Genomic DNA, 17,967 nt, shown 5'->3' with positions numbered 1-17,967 from the left:
TGAACCTCTCTCATTTTAAGTTGACATTAAAGTTTAATGGGCCGTTTGACGTTTATGAAATTCTTTTGTTTATGAAATGTGGAAACTATAAGTATATTGTTTTGTTGAAATCTTTGCAGACATAATAATATATATAACATACTAGAGGTCCGTCCTCCCGGCTTCGCTCGGGTAAAACCATAATAAAAAAGTTGTCTATATCAATCCAGAAGGTTTCGTCTATTTGTGTGTCAAATTTCATAAAAATCGGCCTAGTTATTTTTAAGTTTATCCATTACAAACAAAAATACAAATGTTTTCTCTTTATAATATTAGTATTGATAAAGACTGAGTTGCACCGGGCAAAATAGCATATTTTGCGTTTTTCTTTGTAGGTTAAACTTAACGTCAATTTGGACTGGTGCAACCCACTCTAATTATAATATTAATATGAATTGACTTGGATTGTTTCGTACTTGTGGACGTGATTAGCTGCACTTTGGAGCTACTTTTCTATCATAATTTAGTGTTCTTTCTATGAGATTTTTTTTCAGTTTCGCTTTTACTCTAGTAATTAAACTCTTTTCAGCTAAGTTTTGATAGAGTAAAAGATGTCTAATTAGCTAATAAAAAACATTTCATTTAAACTAAAAATATTGGCTGAGATAAAAACATGACATAATTTTAAATTTATTTAACCTAAAAACATAACAGTCATCTTGTTACGAAGAAACCTGAGGCTCCATGAAACTTTGCCACTTAAGCATCTTTTACAAAGGCTCATCCTTATATTGATATCTAAAGAGTTTAAACTGAGTTTATTGCCGATAAATTGTAGAGAGTCATAATGAGATCTTGTCAGACTTTTGTGTAGACAAATTTTATGATAATATGTACATTATAGGATTTTAGAAAAAATAGAATTGATCAATTAAGTGATTTTTGATTATCGTGTTTCACCATGTGAATGCATTTATTCATTTTATTTTATACACAGGCAACTCCCCTATTCTCACGGGGTAGGTAGTAATCTAATAACGACAATCGCCTTACGTCAAACCGGTGTCGTAGAAAATTGGAAACAAACGAATATCACATCGCCACGAATCTATTACATCCAGATTTCCATTCACACACCTTCATATACGCACTTAATATTTCCCAATATCGGCACTGTTATCGTCTCGTAAATATTTATTGGAGCGCCGTGTAGAGTGAAGATTAAAGGGTGAAAGGATTGCGAACGGAGTTGTGATGAAATTTCAGAGAAAGGTGAGGAAAAAATAAGAAAGAATAAAAGTCGTGTGGGCCGAATGCCTTTTGTTTTCATTGGCACACGACGTTTGCACACCACACGTGTAAGCACTCTCCGCCTCTATTAAGCCACATTTTTTCTATGTATAAGGTCTATTGACAAATTTTGATGGAATTTATATATATATAGTTTATCGGCCGCTATCATAAGTAGTAAGGTTGAAAGCAAAGAACATCAAAAACGTATTATTGATTTTCTAAAAAGAAATGCTAAATTACAAAATGTGTTTTAAATATCGTTCTCTAAATTTTAAGGAATCATAGGAATTCATAAATTCAACGTATCATAAAGACATTATTACTCTGCTGATGTATACTTTATTATTCTCATTAGCGTAATCGTAATAACGAAATGAGCTGAATTACACTTTGAAATATTAAAAAGGTTCTTAACATTTGCAAGTGTCTCAAGGTTAGGTATTAATTAAAATAGTATAGGTTTTTGATGACAGTGAGATTAATTTATTAAATTGTCTTCAGTGTTAGAAAATGTTTTCGCAGAGTACTACACCTACTTCTAGTCAGCTGGCTCAGTGACACTGATGCGGAGAATGGTCTCCGAAACTAAAGAGCGACAAAGTTTTCTGAGTGCTTAATGCATTTCACTTCTTACTATCGAATCGATTCAAAGTAAGACGCGGCGAACCAATCACATTGAAGTGTGGTTGTCGTTGCGTCACAATGGCGCAATGTGATTGGTTTGCTGCGTTTCGCTCGATGGTGACATGTAAATATCAAGGCGCACTATGCAGATGCATTCTTCGTCACTATTTTAAGCCAGGTGACAGCTCACGCTAATCAGCCTCCACAGAGGCACCTGGAGTGCCCGACTGAGCGTCGAATAGATATTTTATTCTCATCATTTATTTATCAATATCTATATAGTCATAATTTTTGTTTTTTTTTAATGGTGTAATAAAAACCACATTTATTTTTTCGAAATAGGCTGATTGAACGCCACGACCTAATTTCATTCTCTCCATCCATGTAACCAAATTATACTTTACAGATATTTCAGTCTATTGGTAGTGTTTTGTCATTATCTAAGAACCTTCAAACTATTATTTATTTTCCGTCCTGGTTAATCCTAACATAATAAATGTCATCGAAATCTTTAGAACCGTTTTCAAAAACTAAATTACAAATCTAAAGAAAATTTTATATACATTTCTACTAAAGTAAGATTAAAATTGCAATTGGTATGTAATAAAAATTGGTGTGTGTACCTGTTATATACCCAAACATTTATTTCAAGAATCATTGAAAGTAGGTGCTAAATTTAATATTCTACGCTGTACCTACGCGAAACATAATGAAAAGTTTCACAAAAAGGGGACAATCACTTAGCTCCGTTTTATCACTTTTCACCTTTTATAACATTTTTACTTCTTGTCGTAAAGTTGCAGACGAATCTATTTTTAGCGAATTTTCATTGGGTTTTCATGTAGAATTAGGTTGAATTAATAGGCAGGTCTCAATACACGCTGGTTTTGTAAAAGTTTGTGTTTTTGTTTGCTTTCTATAAAGCCACACAGACAGTGTCCCGTTTTCGGATTTTTTAAATATATATTGTAAGCCAGACAGATGGACAACTAAATTGAGTAATACAAAACCCTTAAAAGTAGTGAAAAAACCTTAAGAATTGTTGTCGTTTTTTGCAACAAGTTTTTAATAACAATTTGCAGATGAACGAACTATTTAGTCTGTTCGTCAACAATATTGTGTGATTTGTCCTAATATATTTATTTATTTATTGTTGCAAAATTTAGGGTGAGTTACACCAGTCAACTTTGATGTTGATTTAACCTACGTGCAGCCGCCGACGCATAGACAAAATGGCGTTTTTCTGCACAGGTTAAAGTTAACGTCAAAGTCGACTGATGCAACCCATTCTTAGCTTATCTTGTTAGTCTACAACATTTTAAGCTTATCGACAAATTCAAGATTTAACGATTCATTCTGTTCTTTTTATCTCTCATTAATTTATATTACTAAGTAACCCATGTAGTTTTAGTATATTGAGACGCCTTTTGCTGCTGTCCATAAGTTATTTTAGCTTTTAATGTCAATATGCTCTTAACGTTAGGCACGCCTCTTGTACTTTTTAATTTGCAATATAATTTATATCTAGGTATATTAATATTTTAATATTATATTGCGAAAGCCTGTCTATTACCGATTTTGATGAAATTTGGTATGCATGTAGTTAAAGACCCTAGTTACTTTTACAAAATAAATCTCCAAATGATTATAATTAAGGGTAAAAATATGTACAAAAATCATGTCGCTTTCGCAAAGAAATTCACGCGGGCAAAGCCGCGGGTTTAAGCTAGTCCAACTAGTTATAATTCTAATATTATAAATGCGGAATTAAGTTTGTTTATTGGTTGTTACCTCTCTCAGCCAATCTTATTATTATCTCAGCAAATGTGTAAAGTTTGGATGGAGTTGATCTAAAGCGAGACCGCGTCGTAAGCGATGATTCCATTACGTGCTCACTGCTGGCAAATTTTGATTATAATTGTAACAAAAACCTATCAATGGCAAACTGACAGATTGAAAATTATATTCTCTCTCTCTCTCATCTGAACATTTATCTTCTTTCCACTTTTTCTCCTCCACTTCGAACAGTCAAATCAATCTAATTAGTAAAATGTACCACTACTTTTCCCAGCTCAAAACTGTCCTCGTACACATTTAAATTCATCGTGTAAAACAAACTTAATTTTAGTTGCTACATCAGTCCTCGACTTGTAATATCCTGCGCGAACTCATTTCGATCAGGCGAAGTAAACGCTTGATAGCTTTTCCTGTAGTCTTATTGGCTATAAACGAATATCCGAATATTCCAAGTATCGTTTGCGTGAGCTTTATTACGTACATTTCTTTTCATCTTGATGAAAAATTGAATTATTCTTTTTTACTTGACGAATTTTGGAAAAAGTTATTGAGCATAATAACATTTGACAACAACAAAAAATGAAGTTAAGGCTTTTGAGATTAATTGCGGAGGGTAATACAACTCTGTTCTTTACAAAAAAAGGGTCTATAATAAAGTATGCATATGTATGTCCGTCCATAAGTGAAAATACTTTTTATGTAGATAACAATAACCAAATGATATTTTAAACTTTTTTTAACCCTTAAATTGTTTCTGTCCGTTGTATGTGACGTGTAATATAAACGCTCACATGCGCAATTTCAACTAACGGCCGAGCCTCACGCGCGGCGATTCTCGTTCAGCATGCTATCCTTTTCACACTCAGGCGTTTTATTTGGTCGCTCGCTCGCCAAATTCCGTCTCTATCGCTAGTTTGAATATTGCAACGGTCGGACCACTTGAACGCTCGTCAAAAAATTGTTACTAGGTGAGTATTTATATGTTTTATGTTATTATTATGCTATATTAAGTTTAAATGATAATTAAGTGATATCTAATAGTAGTTTTTTTGACTAAAATGTTAGTCAATTTTTCATAATCTTTGAAAAAATGTGAATGTCACTTGAAACGGACATGAACAATTAGTTACTGAAAGTAGTGTTTTAAAACTACGTCATTTGTATCGGACATCATCCAAAGTTGCCAGAAGTAAGTTATCTATTTATTTGTCACTTCTAACGGACATTGCCTATTCTGATTTCAGCAATATGACGAAACAAGCTTGGAGATCTAGGAAAATTATTGCTCTGGTGCCTCCTTCAGATTCTGAAGATTCGGAGTTAGAGTCTGAAGACGATGACGAAAGAAGAATATATGCACGTGAATACTTTAGGAATGACTCCAATGGTTCTTCGCCCGTAAGAAGTGGTATTTGGCCTGCAATGTATGACCTATTGGAAGATTTGAGTGACTGCGAAATCCCAGAGCAAGAGCCTTCTCAAGAAGGTATAAACACAGATCAGGAATCATTACTGTCAGTATCGACTCCACAAGTAATTAGACCTACAAATCTACCACCATGTGTTATACCTGAGACACCATCAACAAGTTCTATAGGTTCGCCATTGACACCACGAATAGCAACTCGTAGTACTAGACATGTCACTAGCACTGAGCCTTCGCCAATGCCACCTCCACCCACAGAATCTGTTCCAAGAAAACGTAAAATGAAGCGGCTAGAATTTTCATTTAAAAAAACCAAATTCACAGGAACCGTAGAAGTAGACACAAGCGTTAGTTTTGCAGAACGGTTTGAATTAGAGTCTCCGCAACAGTATTTTAAAAAATTTTTCAGCAACGATCTTTTGGACTTCATTGTAGATATGACAAACTTATATTCGGTACAACAACAAGGTAAATCTATATGCGTAACAAGGAAAGAAATTGAAATTGTGTTAGGTATTGAGATAATTATGGGAATTGTAAAAATGCCAGCAATTGAAGACTACTGGAGCAATGATCTTAGGTTTGAACCGATTGCATCTGCTATGGGTATAAAACGTTATAGATCTATCAAACGCTATTTACATTTTTGTGATAATACAAAAATAGATAAAAACGACAGCTATCATAAAGTTTCTGCTGTAATGGAGCATGTACGTCAGCAATGTCTCAAATTAGAGGAAGAACGATCATTCGCGATTGATGAAATGATAATACCCTATAAAGGCAAAAAAGCAGGTAACAGAAGACAGTACAATCCGAAGAAGCCCCACAAATGGGGCTTTAAATTTCAAGTTCGAGCCGGCACTTCTGGGATGGTTTATGACTTTTTTGCTTATGATGGGGCAAATACATTCAATAATGTTAAATTCTCAGACTGGGAAGAAGATTATCTTGGCGTCGGTGGTAAGACAGTTATAAGGTTATGCAACACTATTTCCAATCCAGCTCTGTGTACAGTTTACTTTGATAACTGGTTCACTTCTTTAGAATTGCTTTATTACTTGCGTCACGAGCGGGGTATATTATCCTTAGGTACTATTAGAAAAGACAGACTACGGAATTGTCATCTAACAAGTGATAAGAATATGAAAAAGAAAGGTCGGGGAACTCACGAAGTTGTGTGCGATAATGCCAAAAGATTGGCAGTTACGAAGTGGGTAGATAATCAATGCATTCACATTGCAAGCTCTTTCTGTGCGCAAGATCCAATGACTACAATAGAAAGATTTGATAAAAAAATAAAAAAAAGAGTTTCAGTGGCCTGTCCAAATGTAATAAAAGTATACAATACCCACATGGGCGGTGTAGATATTGCTGACATGTTGACTGCATTATATAGAATACGCATGAAAACTAGGCGCTGGTATATGTCGATATTTGCCCAGATGCTAGACATTGCACTAAATAACAGCTGGTTATTGCATCGCCGTGATTGCAATCAACTTACTGACGAGAATAAACTGTCCCTAAAAAAATTTCGCATACAGACTGCTCTTGCACTCATCAAAACCAACACCAAATCTCAAATCCCAAGAGGGATTTTGGAACCTGGATCTGAAATGATCACGAAGCCTTTCCTACCTCGTCCTGTGCACGAGGCACGTCTTGATTGTTATGATCATTTTCCTATTTATACTTCACAGGGTCGATGTCGATTATGTAAGAATGGAAAGACTACAGTTTTCTGTTCGAAATGTGAACAGAGACTTTGTTTCACACCAAAAAAAAATTGTTTTCTATTATTTCACAAAAATAAGTGAAAATCACTTATTTTTTAAGTCTTTGTTTAAAGTTTTATTTTCAGAGAAAATTTGTTTTTATGACCATAAATGGTTAATTGAGTTTCTTATTATTTTAAACGATGCGTAATTTAGTTTTGATGTTGTTTTGAAGTTTTATTTTATAGACAAGGGTATGATACGTACGTCTATTAATTCCTAAATGGTAACTTGATCTCATTACTGCAATAATCTTTGATCTCAATTGTTATTATTAATATTGTTTGTTACGTTATTTTTTCATTAATTTAACTGCTGAACTGGCAATGTGCGTTCTATGTGACATGTATGATGGATACTAAGTTTGTAGAATAGTTGTCGATGTCACTTATATGTGACACCTGAAAAAATTATGAAAATACATTTTTATTCTTAAAATTTTATATTTTTTTTATTAATTGAACCCTAATAAGACTCCTTTTAAGAAAACACCTCTGAAAAATGTCGCAATTAATGACTGCCAATTTAAGGGTTAAACTGAGTGGCATAGCTCGATATGCCACCGACTACCGACTTCGCTCGGGTATAACCATAATAAATTATACACCCAAACTTTCCTCAGGATTCACACTTTTTTCCAATGTTCCGCCTCGTTGATTGGTGAAAACCGTACAAAAATGTATCCGGTAGTGTTTGAGTCTATCGCGTTCATACAGAAAGACAGACGCGACAGGAGGAATTATTTTTATAATATAGAAGAAATTGTATAGAAACAAATTCACATATTCTTTTGCGCAAAAGGCTAACTTATGTTAAAACATCATTGCTTCTGCAAACTTGGTATGAATCGAGCCTAATAGCTTAGAACCGGATATTACAGCACATCCGGGCGATTAGCGTCCGGACCACGACTAATGGAGCCGGGTTTCTGCTGCACAGCGCTTGGTATGAAGGAGGTCGTAATTCGTTGCTGCTTTGTTGATTTGTCTCAGTTTTATACCGGATTGAACCGATATAACAGCACATCCGGGTGATTAGTATCCGGACCGCGACTAATGGAGCCGGGTTTCTGCTGTACTGCACTGGATGTGAAGTCACTGCTGCATTGTGGACTCATTATTATTTTATTATTTTCGAACTTTATACCAGATTGAATCGGATTAGCACATATGGGCGAAGACATAAAATAGCACTTTTGATACAATGAAAAGTTCTGGAAGGAATTTAAATAATGAATTTATATGTTTTTCGAACTCATTTAAATTGTATGTTGTAAATTCTTTAATAGCCTTTGAGTTGTGAGTTATTCTCGGAAATGTTAGATTAGTTATCATATATCCAAGCAAAGTACGCCATTCAAACGATAATCGCGTGCAGGTTATAGTTAAAGTCAAAGTTCACTGAAGAAACTCATCCTTATAAAAACCTTGCGTAGTTACTTCACGTTACTCAATCTTCCATTAAAAGAACGAGCTATTGCATCCAATGCCGGCTCCACACTATCTGAAAACAGTTCGGCACACGTTGGAGGATTCGTTATGCATTGCTGATTTTTCATTGCGGTAAATAAAAGAACACATACCAAACTACGTAATGTTCATGGATTCGCGTCGGCATCTGTCCGAGTTCGGCGATAGTATGGAGTCTATATACGATTGACTTTTCCATCTTTACACTAAAAGCCGGTTGGAAACTGATGTCCGATGTCAGGCCTTTTAAAACTTTGCTTTTGAAAATTAAGCTGTAGCCGTAAGCTTTAAGGTGCATATTGCTATGGTTTACCTTTATATTTTGCGAAGCCAAGGTAATCCTTTTACGGAAGTTAGGGGTCAGGTCGGGTTATGCAAGACGTATTGTGTGAATTTCAGTACCGAAACCCAGATGTACAAATTCAATTGAATTGATGGCTCACCGCAATGTGTGCTGAAAAAGTTATAAATGATGTTAGCACTTGCCGGAAAATGTTTTAGAATATATTATAGAAGATATTTTATCCTATCTTATTTTAGAAGAATGCAAACTCTTCTCTCGGTTTCTGTACTCAATCCTGATTAATATAGGTACTAGATCTATTCACACAAGTTCCATATAAATTATTGTTTTTGATATATGGTAAAAATATAAAAAAATTTGAACTGTGATACTATTGGGTGTATGTTAAATAAATATAAAAATAAATCTGTTCTGTTGATTTGTATTTATATATATTAGCCATGATTCTGTATCGGGGTTAGGGATTAAATGTTATTTATTCATGTCATTCGTACTTTACGTGATGTTGTGAATTGACGATAAATAAACGTCAGCAAATAGACCTAGGTAGAGCATGAATCTAAAACTTCTATTTCTTTTTTAAATTCGAAATCAATTTAATTTTTTAAAGAACAAAAAAAAAACAGACACGCCAGGAAAAAACAGCTTGTAATGAGACAGGCATTTAATAACCTCAGTTTCCTTGAAAGATATATGACTTGAACAGAAAGTAATCTCAGATCTCGTATTTTGCGACATTTCGGGGGTATAGAAATATAAATTAATTAATTTTATATAAATGGAGAAATTATATTTTGAAGATTGAATAAACTTGTGTCTGCTACGGAGAAAGTTTATAAACTAACTAAAATTCTGTTTACTTTGAGTTTTTAAGTAAAATTCAATGAAAGTCAATTAGTAACGAATAAATATGGCGTATGAATCTTTTCACTTGTCGATCATAGAATGCCAAAGCTAATAAATTCCTCTAACACAATAGTATTCAGAAAACACAGAAGATGTCTAGAAAAAGCAATTAGGTACATGTTTACATGAACGAAAATTTTGAACTTCACATACTACTACTTAGGTACACCGATCAGATGATCTGCCAATTTGTATATAAGAGACACAAAAGTTTTTTGACACTGATCGACATCGATTTCTTTTGATATTGACACAGTTTCATCATCCGTATCTGCTCTCCTATTTAGTGCAGTGTAAAAGGTTACCATGTGCCACTAGACGGCCGCAGGTAGGTAGCCACGTCAGATGCTTTTAGGCGACATGAATATAATTTGATGATGACCCTCGCACGAACAAAATCGCTAACTAATAGAGTTTGTATATGAATGTTTATACATACTTCATATGAACAGAAAATTTAAATAAAGTTCACATTCAATTGATCAATATCATCAAAAATTCAATAAAAACAGTATACATTAAAAACTTTTAAACAATATAAATGAATATCGACCACATTTATTTTATAAACTTAATTTCAATAACAATAAAGGCTGGATTTCAATCCCATTCATTAGTATTCCGAGCTGTTTGGAACGGATCGTGAGTGGTAAACTGAATCGGTCATTTAAAAAAAGTAGATCCAATTAAACTGAACCATAGTACATAATGAGAACAATAAAATATATCGGTAAGTAATGGTTCGAATCCTACTCGTGCCACATGAGTTTGTATACTAATCTTACTCATGTATAGAAGTTTTCTTTGACCACCGCTTACTTCCCGTGAAAGAAAACACCGTGAGGAAACTTGCACACTGGTTCACAATTTAAGTTCACTATTTTGTATACGGCTACTTTCCACTAGTTATCGGAAGGCAGTCGTGGTCATATCAGTGTTTTGAATAAAAATCTACTATCACTAACAACTCGTTAAAGAGAATAAAGATTTAAAATTCACCACAGTTACCAAATCCAAACCAACTCCTAAAAGCTGTTAAAGTTACCAAGCGAGTGCAACCGCAGGCTAAAGCGTGTATGTGAGGAAGTTTCCACTCTAATGCAATCAGAGTTAAGTGCACTGCAACCCTGTTGCCTCTTATTTGTTCTGCACGTTTCGAATCCATGTGGATATTGTAAAGTTAGCAAGAAGCTATGTTTAATAAAATTACTGTTATATTAATGAAGTATGTTTACCGTAGCTCCACTTACGGCAGATATCTGGTGCGTTTGTCGAATAAACTCCAATTTTTGGTCTCTGGGAAAGGAAAATTAAAAACATGTTCTTTACATAAATTACATTTTTACTACAAGCTTTTATTGTCGTCAGAGAGATCTTTTGGCATTTAACAATTTGCTGCAAGCTGTTGAGGAGTTCTCTCGTCGGGAGCCGATGCTGGTTTCTCCATCAGTTCATGATTATGATAAGCATAAGCTAATGGTGCACACAGGATTGTCGTGGAAACTGAAGCGACGTGGGAAATTATGACAACTAGAAGTAGGAGAAATCTAACTTGCAAGATTTGATTACAGACAGACAAGCAAACATCGGGACAAGTGAAAGTACATAAAAGTTTGTAAAATAGCCTTTGAATTGATGTTCATAACACTTTTTTTTATTGTATAAAGACAAAATCGACGCCAGATAATACTCCATTTAAAATAACAGCACAACACTAAATAAATATAGGCAGTGTAGATAAAAGCATTAAGTAGTTTTTCCTGAATCGAATTTACCCAAATCAATAGCGGCGATTCGCTAAAAGGTCTGTGTTTTTACGGCCTCAGACGCTGAGCGATTGTGAAAACATTCTCTTCATGCGACCTTTACCTTGCCTTATATGAGTTTAACTGACTTCAAAGGAAGATATTTTTTAACAATATTCTAGCTTTATGTCGGCTCCACACTGTCGTCAAACAGTTTGCCAAACTTTGGCAGTTTCAGTATACATTGCTGGTTTTCATTGCGGTAAATAAAAGCACTCGTACTAGCTACGCAATGTTCACGCATTCGCGTCGGCATGTGTCTGAGCTAGGCGACAGTGTGGAGCTGGCATTATATCGGGTCCGATTTGTACATCGTGCTATGTTTTCCATAAATTTTCCTCAAATTAGATAAATGATTTTGTATGGAATAGCAAATTTTATGCGATATTTCGGGGTTGCTCTCATACGAAAAATTGTTAAGTATCATGAACTGAGCAATGAACATGAATTTGAATGCCAATGTATGAAACACATTATGTAGGTATTTTTAAAAAGTTCAATCAAAAAGGCGCATTCATTAACAGAATGACACAGTTTTCCTTAATTAAAGTGGACAGCGTACAGACGGCTGCAAGTCAAGCTATTGTATGTGGACCCAGTGTTAATAGAAGCGATTTTTATTGATTTTGTCAGGGCATTGTGCTACTTAGTTGTACGTCACACGGTAATCGGATTTTAACTCAATTGTCATATATCAATCGTTCCTGTAAATATTTTACGGAGTCAATAATTTAAAATTCAAACATTTGTTTTCAATTTTGTAGTTTTTTAGTTTTGAAACTATAATTCGATAAAGCAATTTGTTGTTTGATGCCGCGAACTCCAAAAACATTGTAAAAAATAAACATTAAATTATTGAAGATTCGTCTGATGATAGACGGTCCGATGTAAAAATAGGAGTAAGGAGGAAAACTCCTTTAAAACCATTATTTTCTGACAGTTGTCAAGACTTTCCTTAGTCCTACGGAAGTATACGGAGTGGTCCTCTTTTAGGGCGGAACCAAACTTCATATGAAACGTTGGCAAATTATATCAGGATAAAATTATATTTCTTGTTATAAAAATTTTAACAAAAATATACGAATAAATAATTATATTTATATTATTAAATTTTTAACGTCTATAAAAAATGTTGTATACTTATAATAAGGGTCAGTTGTAGCAGTCAATTTTGTTAAAATTAACACGTTGCTGACGGCAGCCGGCAAAGTTAACGTCAATCTGAAGGGTGCAATCTACTTTTATGTTTAATTTGAATTTAGAGTTTGAAAATAAGGTCTTAAATATAATAAAGAAATATAAATAGCCAAAGATTTATAAATATAAGAGTTACTAACTCCAGTAATAGCAATAGAAAGGTCACATTCACATCATTTAAGTGAGTGCGCGTCGGCGACTCTTCAGTTTCACCCACAGATCCGAACCGCGTGGTCACTGAACTGAAAAATGGTTTGCCAGAAATATTCACAAAATTTGCATAAGCCACTAACTTTTTTGCACATGAATACAGATGAGATAATTATAATTTTACGTATTTTTTATTTACCTATTATTTACGTATTTTAGGTGACATATTTTTGATATTTCACTTATTGAGAAAATTCTTGATTTTATGGACAATAGAAACTATCTAAATAGCTTCAACACCAATGCAAAACTCCGATAAATTTTATATAAATATTTGATGGGCGGATATTATGTAAGTGACGATCTATTTCATCATCGACTGCACTACGACGAATCCGAAAAAATGTTTTTTTCTGATTTTAATCAAATCGATTGATTTGATTAAAATTTAGAATGGAAATCAGACATGTATCTTTTCTCAGTATTTTACTTTGGAAATTCCACCGAACATAGTTAAAAAAAATCTGCTATAAATGCATCTGTCGCATCACGTATTTTAATTAATATCAGGTTAACATTCAGACAGACATGAAAATGGTGTGAGCTTTTATTTAAATTTGAGTTTACGGCAAAGCGATCCGCATAAATTTGAATACAGCTTACGCAAATAACAGTGCAGCTAATATCGATATCATAAGGGAAATTTCGAATTTTCGTGTGATTTTATTTTTGCTAAAATGTATATTTCTAAGCACCTACACATATCATAATTAAGTTAACATCAATGAAAATACTGTGCTGAAATAAATGGTGTGCCAACTCAACTACACTTAGATATAAATTATGTTGAAGAAATTAATTTAATATTTATTATTTAGTTTTAATTTTTAATTTTAACTTATTGTTGTCTTCTAGTACTTTATGTTCTTGAAGAAATTATATCTTTGTTTGAATGCACAGTGAAACTTATTTATATTACTTATTACTGTACGAATTATGATGAGATTTGACGGATAGTAATACGAAAGTAAGTTTCTTACGTCTTTCCCTTAGTTAAGATTATGGAATGTAAAAAAACACAGGGTATCCAATGATCCTAGAAAAACTGTTCCTGTGGAAAATTAAAAAAGACAAGACGAGACAAGTGGCGTTGTTGTGTTAGGACTTTCTGTGTAACGGTGTGGAATAACTACCATTTCCAAGTCGGCCATAAATCTTTCAGTGTTGTTGTCACTTTTCTTTGTATCTTTTCAGGAGAAAAGAATTTGTTATTTTCGTGCACATGTCAGTTCTTTTTGTCTTTCCATCGCAGGTACAGTCGACCGCATGTCACGTTGCTACCTAATTAATTAATAAAAGTTACTTTCTTAACGAGTGTGTTGATTCTAATAAAGGCATTTGACTTGTATTTTTTAAACTATCTATCGCCCTATGGTGGCATGTACTCGCATACTTGTTCACAAGTGAACTGAATTAACGTTATTAGGTTTCACAATATTTCAAATTAAAATTATCATTATTTGTTTAAATGTAGCTATTTACAAGGTGTTGAGTATAATATTGGTCACAGGAAATGCAGAACGAGTAATAAATATCACATATAAGCTTAAACAAAATAAAAATTAAATTGGCTACTTATATTGATGTATGTTTATGGTAATGGTAACCAAGATTTTCTTTTTTCAGGTGGCGTGGCCGGACAAGCCGTGTCGGTTTCCACTCAGGTAATATCATATCATAGGCTGAGCGCACTAATATTTATATACATATTAATTATTGCGCCATTGTGCAAATTGTGAATCTAATCTATATACATGCTAATAAAAGATTTGTATTGTTATTTGTAATGAATAAACTCAAAAACTACCAGGCGGATTTTCATGAAATTTGTCACAAAGATAGATGAAACCTTCAGAAGTGACATAGGCTACTTTTTATTCTGGTTTTACCCGAGCGAAGCCGGGGCGGGCCGCTAGTCTATACATCTATACATTTATATTAAAATAATGTCTGTAAATAGGAAATATTAATGAAAAACAATTAATGGGGGATCTTTATGGGACCAATAGAAAACAAAACATTTTTGTCTGCCTTTCTGTCAGTACGTTTGTTCGTAGCGATACGTTGCTTAGAACCCGAGATATTGACAATAATAAATTATGAGCTTGAAGGAAACGTGGGCGAAGTCGCGGGTAAAAGCTAGTACTGAAATAAGTAATTAAATTAAGTCAAAGCCTGGCTATAGCCGATGTCACGAGTCTAGCCGAAACTCAATATAACTTTGAAACTTGTCAATATTGTTTCAAAGTCGATTATTATCCGAAATTATGTTAACTTGGTACAACATTATTGATTACCTAATGCTAATCTCGTGCCATGCTTGTTAGTGTACACAACACTAGTGTTAGTTTACTAATGGAACTAACAACTCGATTGTACCACTTAACGTTAGGAGTGATAATTTAAGAATAATAGATAATTAAAAAAATAAATTACTAAAATAAGAAATATTCTAAATATTGATAAAGTTAATGACGATGAAAAAAAATGTTTGGTATCGACACAGAAATTTCATTAATCAAGAATTAAAAAAAAACTATTATTTCATATATTAAATTAGGCAAAGATTGTGGATTGTTCCAAAAATCTTCAAGTCGTCGCGGTAATAGTATCTATAAGTACATATAATGAAGCCATAAATAATATAACAAAAAATTTCATAATATATTATGCCAATATCGAATATAAAATTAACTACACATACACACTTATGTTATTTGTTAAAATTAAAAATTTAAACTAAAATAATAAATTAATTTCAATAAAAAATTGACACTAAATCGCCGTTGTCGTGCGGTAAAGTTCCCAGAAGGTCGGCGACATTTCCTCTTTGTATGGCCAAACTCAAACGTTGGCCAAAATAGTCACCATAATATAACTAATAAAAACCGAAACATTTTTTATATTTTTCTTTGTCTAGTATATGTATATTTGTTCGTGTATGACGCAAGAACTACTGGATGAAATTGGATGGGGTTTTCATGGTCGTATAGCGATTCGGCTGATACTGACTGTACGTACAGTGCAATGATTTTATCCCTGTTCCTTACAAGTCAATACTTAACACGCTATCAGATTGATAACGGATCAATCTTCTAAAATACTCGAACTGAAGTTTGATCGCACTCAATTTAGCGCCCCTTCAGATCACTCCAATGACGTCACAGCCAATTTCACGGCAGACTTTCATTTGGCGGGACGTTTTTTTATTTCCGTCAGGACCGACGTTCATTTAGATTTCCAGATTTCCCTTTTAACGTTCGGTTTTTATTGTTACTGGAAAATTGAGTTGTGGCGGACATAATGGGCGTATATGATCAGTAAGATAGGAAATATCAGGATATTTTTTAGATAGCGGTTTGATTCAGTTTGTTAAAGACTATAGCTCGCGTCTTCGCCCGCGTAAATTTCCCACGGGAACATTCATTTTTCTCATGTATGCCAAATTTAAAGAAGATTGGCTCAACAAATCAAGTGTTAAGAGGTAACAAACAAACTCACTGCGCAAATATAAATATTGCAGCGACTGAACTAAGCAAAGTTTCTATTCTGAGATACATCTCAGAACATCAGCCTGTTCTCACTAAAAGTAGGACCATGAAAGCTTGTCTATAAATTGTATTTTGCAGTAAATTCGTATTCTTAATATTCTTAAATTATTATCAGCATTATCTTTGTTTGTAATTGATCAAATGTTAAAATCTTTATGTGTCATAACGCCTTTCGATTTGGTGAGCTATAACATTTTATGGCAACATTTTCCCCACAAAATAGAATTGTTTTTCCTTATTTTAATTATACTAAACGTTTTTAATTTAAAATTAAACGGTCCGTGAAAGGCCGCGTTTCCTGTTCCTCGGAAAGTTCTAGAAGAAACGGCGTGCAATTTGCAAATTGAGATTAAATGTTGGTCTTAATTAAATATTTAACATGCAAGACGACTAATTCTTTTTTAAACTTTTTTAGATTAGTTATTAACTATTAAATTATATCAAATTATTTAAAAATGGGAATATTTTTAATACAGGTGTAATAAAACATTGGATACATTGATGGTCATAAATAATGATATTTATGAGACAAGTGTGAATGGAAGAAAATGCACGACTTACCCACCTTCGCACTGAACTTTAACACCAATCAAATTCACGACTTTCTAATGTTTTCATCGGGAAATTGTATTCTTTGTTTTTTTATTTAAAAATAACAATGATTAAGATACATATCTTAAACAATAAAAACTGTAAACTGTACTGGTGTTGTAGTGTATCCCAATTGTGAAGTTAAATTATAGTTGGCAGTAAAGTTGTATCTGAAACAGCAATACAATGAAGAGCCGAAGCCAATAAGTCTCGGTACTGGAAGTATTATATAATCTGTGATCTCGAGGACAATATAAACTTTGTTTTGTTACGGTTCTCATCCCGTGCGATCGCTTCGTTGTTGTTGTTTGGGTGCAATAAAGGAATGAGGTATTTCTATTGAAAATTTGAAATTTAATAGACATATTGACGAGGTTTTGAAAGTAGATAAAGTATTTATAGAAGATTTATGTATAGATAATTTCTGCCATAATTCCATTTTCCAATTCAGATAAATAAAATAAATTATTAATAATATCAATAACCTCAAGCAAACAATAGCTCCAATACACCAAATTTCGCAAAATTCCGTAGCAAAACTGGAAAATTTTATCTGAGCTCAATGAAGCGCAAATGTAAAGGCGTTCAAAATTGAATTATGGCGAGCCTGCTGCTTGCTACAAGTTTTATTTAGTTGCGACTGCCTCAGAAACTTAATGCACTTAAAACATGGCAAAGCTTTTAGTCCACGAGCTTTCGTACTTGCTTTTTACCAGGCTTAAACAAAATTATGTCTGTTTATGCACTTTTTGAAATGCATTTTTGAAAACATAAACTTTAATAATTTCAAAATTTTTTGTTGCACAATTTTGTAGAAGAAAAATTTAGGTGCAGAAATGTCTTGTTCTTTTCTAATTTTATAGACTGTTCACTAGAACATTGCATAGTAGTTTGTGATCGTTTGTAAAAAAGAAAGCTATATTTTTTTCACTTCTGCATGTTCCTATGAAAAATTGCCCCTAAAGCCTAAAAATATATACACGTATTGTACGCATGCATTAAATAAAAACCAAAAGAAACAAACTGTGAAATATATC

At 33.3% G+C, this 17,967-nt stretch overlaps 1 protein-coding gene across 10 annotated transcripts in view; it reads left to right on the top strand.

The window, feature by feature from the left end:
• Window positions 1-17,967, top strand: part of LOC128675639 (uncharacterized protein) — a 173,164-nt gene that overhangs the window by 116,500 nt on the left and 38,697 nt on the right. For all 10 annotated transcript variants that reach the window (XM_053755170.2, XM_053755168.1, XM_053755171.1 and 7 more), the window contains exon 2: window positions 14,415-14,452. In XM_053755170.2, coding sequence (XP_053611145.1) covers window positions 14,415-14,452 — 38 coding nt within the window. The remainder of the gene's footprint in view (window positions 1-14,414; window positions 14,453-17,967) is intronic.

This window comes from Plodia interpunctella, chromosome 14 (assembly GCF_027563975.2).
Source record: "Plodia interpunctella isolate USDA-ARS_2022_Savannah chromosome 14, ilPloInte3.2, whole genome shotgun sequence".
NCBI classification, from domain to species: Eukaryota; Metazoa; Arthropoda; class Insecta; order Lepidoptera; family Pyralidae; genus Plodia; species Plodia interpunctella.
This window is presented reverse-complemented; position numbering and strand designations above follow the sequence as displayed.